Source organism: Scardinius erythrophthalmus (genome assembly GCF_964197995.2).
Source record: "Scardinius erythrophthalmus genome assembly, chromosome: 16".
NCBI lineage: Eukaryota > Metazoa > Chordata > Actinopteri > Cypriniformes > Leuciscidae > Scardinius > Scardinius erythrophthalmus.
The window spans coordinates 13593341-13608138 of NC_138236.1; the positions used below are offsets into that span (position 1 = coordinate 13593341).

General features: G+C 35.8%; 3 protein-coding genes across 3 annotated transcripts; all 3 read left to right on the forward strand.

Annotated features, from left to right (window-relative positions):
• The first annotated feature begins 476 nt into the window (after positions 1–476).
• Positions 477–2516, forward strand: calhm6 (calcium homeostasis modulator family member 6). Its single transcript, XM_081389465.1, has 2 exons — positions 477–1067; positions 1747–2516. The coding sequence occupies exons 1-2, from the start codon at positions 528–530 to the stop codon at positions 2173–2175; spliced, it is 969 nt and encodes a 322-aa protein (XP_081245591.1). The 5' UTR covers positions 477–527; the 3' UTR covers positions 2176–2516.
• A 754-nt stretch (positions 2517–3270) lies between these two features.
• LOC308704854 (calcium homeostasis modulator protein 5-like) lies at positions 3271–6178 on the forward strand. The gene is made up of 2 exons (XM_081389457.1): positions 3271–3951; positions 4948–6178. The coding sequence occupies exons 1-2, from the start codon at positions 3394–3396 to the stop codon at positions 5335–5337; spliced, it is 948 nt and encodes a 315-aa protein (XP_081245583.1). The 5' UTR covers positions 3271–3393; the 3' UTR covers positions 5338–6178.
• A 4103-nt stretch (positions 6179–10281) lies between these two features.
• rwdd1 (RWD domain containing 1) lies at positions 10282–13613 on the forward strand. Its single transcript, XM_081389459.1, has 7 exons — positions 10282–10691; positions 11035–11100; positions 11229–11359; positions 11485–11637; positions 12930–13062; positions 13144–13206; positions 13313–13613. The coding sequence occupies exons 1-7, from the start codon at positions 10619–10621 to the stop codon at positions 13423–13425; spliced, it is 732 nt and encodes a 243-aa protein (XP_081245585.1). The 5' UTR covers positions 10282–10618; the 3' UTR covers positions 13426–13613.
• Positions 13614–14798: the final 1185 nt, after the last annotated feature.

The window sequence follows — 14798 nt, forward strand, 5'->3', positions numbered from 1 at the left end:
AAAAATTCAGAGTAGAATATTTTTGAGCAAGGCATAATACATATTTAGGCCAAGCTAGGCCTATATTCTGTAGCCTATAAAAATGCCCATGATGGCGTTTAAAGATTTTATTAATTTGCATGACTTTTCCAGGTAAAAAAAAAAAAATCACAAATTAATTAAAATTTAAATAACTTAAATAATAAGTCATGTTGAGGCCCCATTGGAAGTTTGGTGTAGCCCCCTGGAGGAGAACCACTGGTTTAGATTTAGCACTGGTTGGTTGTGCTTGAATACAGATTGCCTTCACACGCCACTAAAGGCATTACATGTTTTGCCGTTTATAATGCCTTTAACTGGTGTGTAAAAATAACACTATAGGCTAAATTATGTTGTTGTTGTTGTTTTATTATTATTTTTCTCATAAAGTAATTCTCCCACTACAGCTGAAAAGCAGACATTACACGTTAAAAAAACCTCAGCAGTCTCATAACGGAACTAAGAGTGTCATTTCATGAACAAAGGGCTTACGGCCGTCAGCTGCAGGCATGGATAAGTTAAAACCTTTGCTTAGCTTCACTCAGAAACAGCAGACCAATTTAGGATTCGGATTAATTGCTCTTATAACTGCGGGTGGCGAGCACGTCTTCTCGGTCTTTGCTTTTAAGTGTCCTTGCAATGATTGGAATTTCATTTATGGAAACGTCTGCCTACTCGTACCCGCAGTTGCACTGCTCATCCTTAGTTACATGTTGAGCAATAAAACATGGAAACTGTTCACAGGTCTGTGCCTTAGGAAATCGAAATTATGTCGTTTTAATTACGCATTTGGCTTTTTGTGTGTGTTTCTTCAAATCACCATGACTGCAATGGTCGCACCTCTCAGCTGGATCGCAGTTGCTCTGCTCAAAGGGGTGTATTTTGAGTGCTCAATGACTGGCGCCAACATTACACTCTTTAGACGCCACCTTTGCAACGAAAAGTATCCCCACTGTAGGACGGAGTTGGAGAAATTCCCTTGTGATGGAACTGCAATTCCACAAAGTGAGAGAGCGGCTGTTCTCTCCATTATACGCGCGGAGTCGCAGGTGAGCTGCAGGCGGAAGGAATTTTGGTATCATTTTAGTATTTGTCCAAGAAAATGAAATCCGTTTAAATTAAATCATGTCAAAATAGCCTAGATATCAAATAAAACTCAGAAAAAAAATATTTAAATATTAAACAATATATATATATTTATTTTTTGTTGTTTTTTGTTGTTGTTGTTTTGTTAACTAAGGGATTTAGGGATAGGTTCACTGTAAATAAATAAAATAAGCTAAAAATAGAAAAGTCTGCCTTAAATTTTTAGTTACAACTTGGATGTTTAAGTCATTTTAACTTAAAATACATTAATCTGACATTAAAAAATGAGCTGAATCTTGTATAACTTATATAAAAAGTTGAAAATTGCTTAACTTATTTTGATGAGTTAAAGCAATGTAAAAACATATGTTATCATAACTTACTACTCATATATTTGTTTATGACGTATATAAACCAGTTATTGTAATTGCTAATAAGTATATGAATATGTGGAACAGGACTGTAAAATAAAGTGCTATACCAATTTTTCTAGGTAGCCTATAAAGGGTTATTTTTATTTTTGTCATTTGCGTTCATAAGGTCCTCTATGATAATCTTAAAATGATTTTTAGTGTCTGTGCTTCAACACATCTGATGTTAGTTACATACCTCTCTGGGCTAATATCTGGACTATACTTCTAGGTTCTTGGATGGATCCTGATAGCTACTGTCATGATGTTCACCTTTCTGCTCACATGCATGGCCAGATGCTATTCTCCAATCAGTTACATGCAGCTGAGGTTTTGGAGGATGTACACTCAGAAGGAGAGTGAGTTTTTGGACAGCTATACATCTCAGCATGCCGAAAAACTAGCTAGGAGAAACATAACAAGTTTCTTTGAGTTAACCAAACCCATTCCTATGAAGAGTCCTCCCAGACAGGCCTGGCAGAAGATCTCCTCCTTCTACAAGTTCCGGAGCATGGACGAATACTACAGCATCCTGCACAAATATGTGTGCACTTGTGAGGACCTTGAGAATCCAGCAATGAGGGCTTCAGTGAAGTCTGAAAATGAATTTGCAAACCCAGCAGCACTTGCATTTGTGGACGAGGGCAAACTGGTCCTGTAGACGTGCATGCTGTTTATTTGACAGCTCTTACCATACAGCCGTAAAGATGACTTGCCTCGCTTCATTTTCTGTGCCTTTTACAGTGTCAGTTCATTGTTCTTTTTAAGTCATTTGTTTCTTTTGAATTTTGTTATTGTTTAACTTTTTTTGTTCTTTCAATATAATTTTTCATATGAATATTAAAAAACTTTTATGCACTGTAAAATTTGTTATAATCTTCAGATTGACTTAAACATCCAAGTTGATTGTACTTAAAAATGTAATGCAACCTTTTTTTACAGTGTTGCAGATAAAAAGTATTTTTATAATTTTATAAATAAATAAAAGTTTTCAGATTTTTCTAATCTTTTTCAACAAAGATGTTTTTTGTCAGAAAATGAACAACATCCATATTTATTTAAACAGCTGTGCCCTGACCTTAAAGTAGTTGCATTATAATGTTAGATTGTTGGTGTCATTTCAACTTATTTCATGCACATGATGATTAGTGATCTCATATTTCAACAGGCAGCACTTTGAGGCTTTTTTCGTGAAGTAATCATGTACAATTTGACAATCACACTGCTAAAAGCACACTTTAAAAAAAATCAATATTCATTAAGCTCTATTTGCGGTTAGCGTTAAAGCGGATACTTTATGTGAAAAGTGCAGTGCATAACACTGGGGCACAATAAGAGCAGAACAGAAACTGTCTCCTCACACCCAGAACAACTTGCTTCCCTTTTTTACTAATGTAAAGCATTATGTTGCAATACACCTCTTTATTTGATCTAACACATTTGCTGTCTTAAAGATGTCGGGTAATTTCCTGCCTCTAGATTTCCACATTCCATCCTCCAGATTCCAGAATTCCAATAATAATAATAAGCTCATTGTCAGTTCCACAGATCAGTTTATACCTCTCTAATCCAACATGTAGCGTTGGGGTTTTGTTTGTTTGACTGATGTTGCATGATGGGTAAATGTGTCTCTATACACATCTGTAGCCGGTTTTGACTTCCACCAGAACCTGATGAGCTGGTTTTTGTCACGGTCCTTTACTGATAGGGGAGGAGGATGGACAGGGGAGGGATTTGATGAGCTGTGGTAAATGCCAGACAGAAAAGGAGAAGAGAAAGGAGGGTGTGGAAAACAAATTCATATAGAGCCAGAAAAGGGAGCGCCATTGCATAATCCATTTCTCTCAGTTTACCAACTCATTTGGAGTGTTTACCAGCTATGTCTGTACCAGCTATGGATTCTTTTAAGACTGTCCTGAAGTTCCTCACGAATCAGAAGAGCACTATTGGCTACAGCTTCATGGCTATTTTGACAATAGGTAGTGAAAGAATCTTCTCCATGGTGTCTTTCCAGTGTCCGTGCAACCGAGGACAGAATTTTGCCTATGGATTAGCTTTCCTGCTGGGCCCTGCAGTCGTCTTGTTAACAATTGGTCTCTTTGTCAGTGCACGACTTTGGCGGTTATATACTGGGTGTTGTCTCAACCCTACCAAACTATGCCCTAAGGGTAACATTATGGGATGCTTGTCAGTGTTTGTGAAAGTGCTAACTGGAGCCTTCATTGCCCCTATTATGTGGCTTACTGTAGCACTGTTAAATGGAACTTTTTATGAGTGTGCTGTCAGTGGCCTGGATGAAAATATGGTGGTGAAAATTTTCTGCCAAAACAAGACACCTACGTGCCGGGAAGAGTTGCCCCGAGTTCCCTGCGGCAAGTCTCAGTTGCCTACAAATGAAAATATGGAACTGCTGTTGATGCTGCGAGCCCAGTCACAGGTGAGCACAGACTATATTACACTCTTAAAAATAAAGGTTCTTTATTAGCATTTATGGTTAGGCTACATGAAGAACCTTTAACATCCATTCCACGAAAGGCCAATGTATTGCAGTGTTCGTCTTATGGCTATTTGTTTTGCTCCGTGTAGTGGACTTTTTTTTTTCTTAAAGTCCCCCCAGTCAATAAATTTTATCTCTTAAAACTCATCTTTCATCACCAAAATTACATATTTAAACCTTTTTTCCTTGCCTTTAAAAAATATTCCTGCCTTAAACTAGCTTGAATGTAACTCCACACCCTTGCCTCATTTAGTATATGCGGTTCTATGCAAATTAGCCCCTCCTCTACTCACTCGCCCCGGCTCAGAAATCCACTCATTGATGATCACACATTGACCTGATTGGTTACAAGGTAGTTTGTGACATCAGAAACACCAGCGATTTCAAACTGCGATTTTGAGACTGTCTTTGGTTCACTGTAGTTTTAAGCAGAAAATACTCAGCAATGGTGTTGATTTATGAATTTGCACATTGATTTCTTTAAAAGCATATTAAAAACTCCACATATAGACAAAATTAAAAGCTTGATTTGGGGGCCTTTAAGGAACGCTTTAGAGATATGGTCACAATTACTGTCTTTTGCAAATTTTCGCTGACGAAATGCTGTCATTTCTAATCCACGAATTGAGAATTTCAGGTGGGAGCGAAAGATTTCCGCAGATTTAGTAACAGGTTTAAGCTGGTCATGTGGATTCACCACAGTTTATAACTGATTTGTATGTGACTTCTGTGTGCACCATGCTTTATGCTTTGCTACCATATTGACAAATACAATTGATATTTTTTGCCTGGAAATTTTGGGTAGCCTAATGTGACCGCATCTTAACATTTTAGAATTATCACAACTTAGTAATATTTCATATCAAGTTTACCAGAGAGCTGTGTAATAATTAGTAAATATTTTATTACATTCAACTGATTGATTTATGTTCGCAGATGCTCGGCTGGTCCATCATTATCATATCAGCAATAGTAGCGCTGATCGGGACTTGCTTTAAGAACTGTCGCTCTCAAGTAAGCTACCTTCAATTAAATTTCCAGAGAATCTACATGGAGAAGGAAAAGGAAAAGTTTGACACTTTTGCGGAAGATTATGCCACCAAACTAGCAGAGAGAAACCTCAAGAGTTTCTTTGACAACAAATGCCCTGAAGAATTTCACTTTCCAAATCACAAGGCCTGGGAGGCAGTCTCTACTGTATACACCTTTAAAAAAAGCGAACAGTACTACAGCACACTGCAGAGATACGTGGAGCGCACAGATCGAGACTTCAGCCCTGAGAAGCGTCCTGTTATAGAGGGGGAAGATGGCATAGAGATGGCTTAGAGGCACAAAGCTGCATGGACTGATAATTGAATAGCCAAGAATATGACTTTGAAGACGAAAAACCACTGTGAATCTAAGCAGAATTAGATTTTGGTTTGGTAGCTACAACCTGTATGTAAAATAAAGTAACTGGAAGTTTTGTTTTATCCACTTAGGAGGTGGTCCTGATGCAATTCAGACTGCAAATATTTTTGTTGCATTTTATACTCCAATGAACAAACTCAGACAGATTTGAGTGTCTGTAGTGTTTTCAATAACAACATCCAATTTGCATATTGTTTGAATGTTGCATTTCAGGTTTTTCAAAGTCAAGGAAATGAATTTTCCATTTGTCATTTAGGCCTTCTGTGAATCAAGAGCTCTCTTATGCTCTTATAAAGCAGTGTTCAATGCACTTTAATGCATGACAACCTCTGTATGTAATTATCCAGTTGAACAATACTGATTAAAATGTACAATATGATCACATTGTACTTTGTACTTTGCTTTGTACATTGTACTTTGCTATCACATTGCCATCCAACAAAATATAGAACATGTAAACATGTAAACCACACTGCTTATTTCCTCTGCAGGTTTTAAGTTTTGACAAACAGGAAAACCACATTTAGAGTCCCCGACACTTTTCTTCAGTCATTTTGACCCACATATCTGAATAGGGACCCTTTGATCAAAACAAGTTTCTGTTAGCATAGCTTTTCAAAAAGCATAAACAGTACCAGTTACTATAGAATATCAAAATAATTACACAAAATGCTGATTTCCGGCATGTTTGTGGTGGTTATTTCCTGCTGTGAAAGTGAAGCACATGCTCAGGTCGTTGGTCAGTGGACTGCAAGTCAAAACATAACAATAATAATAATGATAATAATAAAAACAACAACAATATATGTTATTCATTGTGAGGCAGTTTAATTCAAGTTTAAGTGTGCGAAAAGTTAAAAATACTGATTAGAAGTAACAAAACTCCGCTTATCGAGATGAGGTGGAGCGGCTGTCTGTGTGGTGCATGGATAACAACCTGGTCCTCAACACCACCAAAACCAAGGAGTTGATAATAGACTACAAGAAAAATAAAACCGATATTCAGCCCCTTTTCATCAGCGGGGAATGTGTGAAGAGGGTCCCGGACTTCCGGTTCTTGGGCGTGTACATAGAGGAGGACCTAACCTGGAGCACTAACATCACAGTATTGGTTAAGAAGGCACAGCAGAGACTTTACTTCCTGAGGATTCTTAGGAAGAACCATCTGACCCAAAAAGTGCTTATGTCTTTCTACCACTGCTCCATAGAGAGCATACTGACTTATTGTATCTGTGTGTGGTTCGCGAGCTGCACAGAGACAGAGAGGAAAGCACTCCAGAGGGTCGTCACCACCGCCCAGAAGATTATTGGCTGCCCTCTCCCCTCCCTAAAGGATCTTTATAGTTTGCGCTGCCTCAAAAAAGCACAGAACATACTAAAGGATCCATCTCATCCCGGACATTCCCTGTTTGAATTGCTGCCCTCTGGGAGACGTTACAGGACAATGAAGACACGAACAAATAGATTAAAAAACAGTTTTTATCCAAAAGCAATAGCAGCACTAAACACAATTTGAAATACAGTATTAGGAGATGAATAATTTATTATAAAGTGTATTGATCTGTTGTGTTTTTGGGAGATGTGTTTTATTCTTTTATTCTCTTTAGAATTTTTATTTTATTTATTTTATTTTGTATATTATATTTGTACTTTGTTTAATGTTGCACTAATTAGATTGCATCCAATTTCGTTGTACAATACGTGTATAATGACAATAAAGATTCTATCTATCTATCTATCTTCTATCTAGCTATCTAAAACATGTCTTGTCCTGTCTCTCTTCACTTTCAAATATGGCAAAATAAAAGTACTTTGATATTACTAATAAAAGGTTTTACTAACAAAACCTGGGGCCTGTACCATCATGGTAAGTTGAACAAACTCAGGGTTACAGGATTAGTTTTGAGTTGACAAAACCAAACCAATCCAACCAGGCTTTGTAGGTACCATGATGCTGATCATCAACTTTCTCTGTCAACTCAGGCTTTGATCCTAAGTTTAGGAGTTTAGGTGTGACATCAGTAGCGAACAACCAATCACATGCTGAGAAAGAGTGAAACTGAGATTCATTTTTCGCGAGAGAAGCAGCGCGATTCACTATAGAATATTACGAGATTGAAAAATATAAAGAATTTAAACAAATTTACACAGCTAGAAGAAAATAGCTGTCTATGAAATAGGACAACTAAAATAAAATATCTTGCTATATCAGTGCAAGTAAAAGTTGTGAAGTTAGTTTATACATTTGATAAAGGTAGAGAAAATGTAACATTTGAGCTCACATGTAGTAATTTTATAGCTTTATCTATTGATTCTAAAGTGTAGCCTATTTATATTAGCCTACCTTTATATATGTATTCAATTAAACTGTGGGTAATAATAATTAATAAACTAAAATTCTAAATGTGCAAGGGCACAATATAATTAGGCTACATAAATAATATCTGAATCATACACAATTATTATTATAATTATTCTATTATTCTATAAGCATTATTAAAAGCCGGACGATTTTATCTTTAAAATAATTTGCTGCGTGATCTTTAATTCGGAGTGGAAACAGGTGGAGTGACTTCATCGCATCAGACATGCGTCACTTTGCTCTCAGCCGATTGGTCCAAGTTCGGTTTGCCACCTCTTGGAACTGCTAAAAGCCAAACCACTTTCATGGTACCTAAAACCCAGGGAAGGCGCAAAAGCCGCAAACTAAACTAAAACATATCGGGCTAGCCATCTAAACCGGCTTCGTGGTGTAGGCCCCTGATATAGATCAATACACTTGTGAGTTTGGCCCAAAACATAAAAATTAATGAATCATTTTGTAAACCGAACTAAATGACATGCAGCTCATATGCATGTGAACTACAGTGACAAACGCACATCTACCAGACAGACCAAAAAAAAAAAAAAAAAAAATTGCGCATAATTGAATGATGCGTAGGCCTACTGTTGAACTTTCATATTGTGTTTATATATAGCCTGTGGCGGTGGTCAACCTGATACCTGCAATCAGCCCCCCCCCCCCCCCCCCGCTCTTTATAAGAAAATAAGAAATAAGAAACTTGATAAGTGTCAAGCCTTTATTTGTTATAATTTTGATGATTATGGCTTACAGCTTATGAAAACCCCAAATTCAAAATCACAGCAAATTAGAATTGATATGAATTGATATGACATAAGCTGTAAGCCATAACAAAGTCTTGAAATATCTCACTTTGCATGTAATGAGTCTATATAATATATTAGTTTCACCTTATAAGTTGAATAATTGAAATAAATGACCTTTTGCACGATATTCTAATTTTTCGAGTTTCACCTGTAGTCACTCCAACACTTCAACAAGCAAAATATTACTTAAATGATACACTCTAATAAATTGCACATACAAAAATGCTACAAGGAATGTTCATTGATGAACAAACAAAAATGCTCTAATAGTCACTCCAACACTTCAACAAGCAAATTATTACTTGAAGAATCAACTGTAAATTGTTTATACACAAATTCTACAAAGAATGTTCAAGGATATTTACCAAATTGGATTAATTTAAGCAAATTATGACCATTAAACTGGTTTAATGGATAATGTATGTACCACTACAAAATTAAAATATTTAAGTTCTTTTAGCTCTATCTCAAATAATAAAATATTAACAGTTGTTTCTGCCATTTCTATTCACCTTCAAAGTAACTATAGCTAGCAAACTATAGCTTAGTGACAGCAATGAAACGTCCAATATTAGGTGATGTAGGCTACAATACTAAGTAAATTTATTTCATTGGACACCTTAATAGCTAAGATGAGAAGACTTACTCTATACTGAGCATTATTTTTTTATCTTCTTCCTTTCTCCGTTTTCGTCCCTGTGCACCAGAGGTTTAGACTGCTTCATTTTCGATCAACGCGGCAGCAGCTGAGCACTTCCCTAACGTAACGTAACGCAACCCTCCCGCCCCCCGCCAATCCAGAAATGGTCGACAAAAATCATAAATTCAATCTAATAATCAGGTTGACAAGTAATTAAACGTGTGGTTGAGGGGGCGCCCTTTGCTCATGTTTAATAAACATGTTTTATTTCGCGTTTCGTTCTAATTTTATGATTAATATGGGAAGTAGATAGGGCGACACTAGAGTGCGTCCGCGCCCCCAACACATTTGTCGCCCTAGGCAGCCTGCAATAGCGGACTGTGCCAGCTATTAGCCTACAACAAAAGCTGAAGTAAGAATCTTAGTTTCATAGAATTTAATGGTCTCCGCTGTTTCAGCAGCATATAGGCCTAACTGTAGCCTACACAAAACCATATCTAGGGAAGGGCTTCATTTTTGTAGTTACTTGCCTGTACTATCAATATATATAGGCTACATATGGAAGTGTAGGCTAGGTCAGAGGCAAAAGCCTCTAGCCTAAGTGCCATCTGAAATTTTCTTCTAGAATTATAATTTTTTATCAAGCTCGTAGGCTATATTTAAGTTCAGTAATTTCACTTAAATGACAACTAATAGGTCATTTTCACTGCCATTTAAGTGAAATTACTGAACTTAAATATACTGAATTTATTCATATATACATTTATATTTATTTATTTATGTAGTTATTTATTTTTAATTATTATTTTTCTTATTGCCTCACCTCCATCAGCGTCTATTTAATTCATAAAAGCGATTTAAAAAGGGTTTGTGAAATGGGCAGCATGCTCAGCTAAAATTACACTTTAAATAAAGAAGTAGGCTTAATATAAAAGACAACGATTATAAATTAATTCCTGGATGTTATGATTTAAAACTGATTAAATCTAATATAATTACAGATATAAGTTGACATTTATTAAACAAATATAAACTTGCTTTGATAGTGGAGTAGAGAGGCAGTTTTAGGAAAGCGGCTGGACCGTCAGGCTATAATAATCCATGCCAGATTCGAGCCTTTTTATATGTGTTTTTCTTTTATCCATTGTTTATTATATATACAATCCATTGCAACAGATTCAATAGTGTGATAGCACGAATTACTACAATTGTACTAATGTTTAGCAGAACGAGTAAAAGTGGGGTGTTACTCACATAGATATGGTTACTCACGCCACCCAGACGCAAGCTCAGACATCATTGAAGATCCCAGATAACATCGATGCTGGACAGGCCTTAGCACACGTTTCTTCCATGCAAGCTCTAATCTATGGACATTTGTGACATAAAATGACAGACTACGGCGAGGAGCAGAGGAATGAACTAGAAGCAATAGAGTCCATTTACCCAGACTCATTTACAGGTAAGATAGAACGCAAAGTATATGGTTTTTATGTCCATAACTTCGTTACGCTTTCCATTAGCTGCCTAGCTTTTCATGAAATAAAGTTAGTTAATCATACGGGCGACTCAGTCATCTCTTTGATATCTTTCTTTATAGCCGCAGATTGAGCTGTCAAAGGTTAAGAAACAATGCAAACGATAACCAATGATGACCAACGATATGTCAGGAAGAAGTTGACTAGCTAACTGTTATGTTAAACATCAGATTTATGTTTAACGTTACTTGCTGAACATGGAAGCGGTGATCTCTGAAGGTTTCATTAGATTGTTTGTTTTTCTTTGCAATATCTATATTCATACAGTGCTTTCCGAGAAGCCCACAAGCTTCACCATCACAGTTACTTCTGATGCGGGAGAAAATGATGAAAGTAAGTTAATGTGCCTTATCTCATCAAAAGTAGTACAATGTCAGTGCACGTAATGTTACAGTATCTTTTTTTTCCATCATTAAAGTTTAGCTCAAAACACCACCAGCACTGATTTCTGTCTGTTTCAGCGGTGGAGGCGACCCTGAAGTTTACATATTTGGAGAAATATCCAGACGAGCCCCCTCTCTGGGAGATCTTTTCACAGGAGAACCTGGAAGATTCAGACGCTGAAGGCATTCTAACGCTTTTGAAGCAACAGGTCTGCACACCTGACATCATACCCAGCAAAAACACATTAACAATTGATAAAGCGGACATACTGATGATGGCTTACGCTTCTTTTGCTGTCCTGTAGCCCTTTCTAATAACCTCTTTCTTTTGCAGGCTGAAGAAAACCTGGGAATGGTCATGATATTCACATTAGTTACAGCTGTGCAGGAGAAACTTAATGAAATAGTAGACCAGATTAAGAGCAGGAGAGAAGAGGAGAAAGAAAGAGAAGAAAGAAAAGAAAGGGAGGCCGAAGAAGCTGAGAAGGTTTGTTGTGAGCATGTACCTTCTGAGGGTAGTGTAACATTAATCATGAAATCCAAAAGCATCTTTTATAATTACCCTCAGGATATTGACTGTTTTGAGCTGTTACACGAAATTCAACAGACAGGGCAAAGTCAATTTCATACTTTTTCAGAGCCATTCGAAAACTTGCCATGGAAAGACTGTTTTATAAGACTGTTATTATATAATGAAAGATTTGTGATTTACATTTTTCTTTCCATAACATTTTTTTAGCCAGAATACACAAGCACTGTGCTGTCAATGAAGCAAAATTGTGCCAGATGTAATTACAGCATCTGCCAGTAGAGGCCCATTATAACCAACAAAATTTCAATCATTTGGGTTGAAACAGTCCATCCCAACTGTGAGGCAATGTTGCTTTTGTATAATTTAAAGAATGTTATTGTCTCGAATGGTAGATTTGTTAGTAGTTACACTGGGGGTTAAAAGTTAAGGTGGAATAATTACGTAAAAACCAGTAATATTGTGAATTATTATTATTATAACAATTTAAAACAACTTTCTATTTTAATATACTTTCAAAGGTAATTAATTCCTGTGATGACAGAGCTGAATGTTCAGCATCATTACTCCTGTCTTTAGTGTCACATGATCCTTCAGAAATCATTCTAATATGCAGTTTTGCTGCTCATGAAACATTTCTTATTATCAATGTTGAAAACAGTTGTGCTGCTTAATATTTTTGTGGTAACCATGATGTACTACCATTTAAAAGTCTGGGGTAAGTAATCATTTCTATTTCAAATAAATGGTCTATTTATCCAAGAATCCTGGAAAAAATGTATCTAATTTTCCACAAAAATATTGAGCAGCAAAAATGTTTTCAACATTGATCAAAAAATAAGACCCTAACATTATTACATTATAACATTATTAATTATTAAGCTTCAATTATAATTGATAATAACTAATCACTAAATCAGCATATTAGAATGACTTCTGAAAGATCATGTGACACTGAAGACTGTAGCAACGGCTGCTGAACATTCATCTGTGCCATCACATTAATTATTATATTTTAAAATATATTTCAAATAGTTATTTTAAAATGTACTAATATTACACAATATTACTGTTTTTACCGTATTTATGATCAAATAAATGCAGCCTTGGTGAGAGACTAATTTCAAAAACATAAAATATCTTAATTATCCAAAATAAAATTGACCTCCAGTGTACATAGCTACAATTTATATTGAAATGGAAAATGTTTTTTTCTTGACTAATCTTTGTTTCTGTTTTGTTTTTCACAGTTTGCATTCCAAGGCACTGTGGTCACAATTGAGAACTTCTTATCATGGAAAGCAAGATTTGAGCAAGAAATGACAGAACTAAAGAGTAAAAGGCAGAAAGAAGAGGAGCAGGCAGGAAAGGCTAAACTCACAGGTGGATTACTAACCTGATATTTACTCCTCTGATTTACCACCTGTTGTCACGTTCTGCTCATTTACTTTTTTTCTATTACAGGGAAACAGCTCTTTGAGACAGACCATAATCTTGACACATCAGATATCCAGTTCTTAGAGGATGGTAAGAAATGTCATTTGTTATTTTTCTAAATACAAGTTTTATAGGATCCCATTTGCTTTTTTGCGATTGTAGTTCAAAATGGCTCTTCTCTGCTTTTTCCATGTAGTTGGGAGCAGTGTGGAAGTGGATGAGTCGCTCTTCCAAGACATGGATGATTTGGACTTGGATGAGGACGACCCTGATTTCAACCCATTGGACTTGGGCAGCGATGAAGACTGAATTGTGTTAACTCTCAACCTGATATGAATGGTATAGATGCCAATATCCTCCTGTGGAGCAGGACTTCATCTTATCCACGCTAAACACAAACTTTTCAGTCACTACCATCTATGGTGCAGAATATTTTATGAAAACTTTCAAACATTTTCATTTGTACAATTATTGCCATTAAAAACCATTAACTTGTTCTTTTATTCATATGAATGGCTTCATTTACACAAGATTTATGTTAAGTTGAGCCAGAAATGTGGCCTGGCAGGTAGTGCAACCTGAGTTTCAGTAAAATCATTTACCTCTTTTTCCTCTGTCTGTTCCTACTTCATATAAGGCTATTAAGTTTATTTAAAAAACACTTTTAGGAAAAACTGAGTAAAATGAAATCTTTGTGAAATACCTCTAATTCAGAGGTTCTTTACCTTTCAATATTATAATGTTTTGAAATTCACTTTATTTTGCATTTGGGTTAAACAGCTGTTTTAACATTATCTTTCAAAGCATAGATGTACCTTTTTTACATTTCCGGGTTTCATAGAAGCGGAAGTCGTCATAATTGGGTAAACTTCTATAGCGGTGAATGAGAGACTACGTTAAATATATATTTCTTTTTTTGTGTTCCCATTTGCTCACATAGCAAAAGAAAAACTCCTAACCCTAACCATAACTTCACATGAATGTCTTTCATTTTGTTGGTACACTTCTCTCATTCTAGTCTAGTAGCCAGCTCATAGAGCCCCATTGTGAACCCGGAAATGTTGAGTACACCAAAGTTTTATTGCAGAAATGTGAAGTATGGGTCCCCAGCATACAGAAACTGCCGGATGCTAATTTACATATGTTGAGCAATTTGCATAATTAGCATATTTAGCATTATTAGCTTAATCGTCCATTTTGACCACATAATTTGCACTGTATGGGCAATTTCTACAATATGTGAGTGGTTTTAGAGGTTTTAGAGGATGCTGATTTCATTTCTGGCACTTTCAGAATTCAAAATGGTAATTCTATAACAAATTTGGATAAATTTAGACATTTTTTATTAATTTCGGCCAAAATTTTAGGTTATTTTCATGGTAAACACAATAATCTCACATTTCAGAATCACAAGAGCTCTTGCTCTTTGATGTGAATGTTGCCTAAAAAAAACTAAATTTGTTTACATTTCTTGAAGTCCAGTTATGTTTTTATGCAAATAAGCTGTTGTAGCTAGCTGGTGTAGTTGTAATAAGTATGTTGTAAAGCAAGGGAGCATAGTCTAGTTTTAAAGTCGAAATTAACCTTGCAAATATTTTTTTCTTATATCACCTTAATATTCGTAAAAATTCAGACATTTTAATGTTGATATTACTTATGTTTTCACATTAAGATAAAAGGTG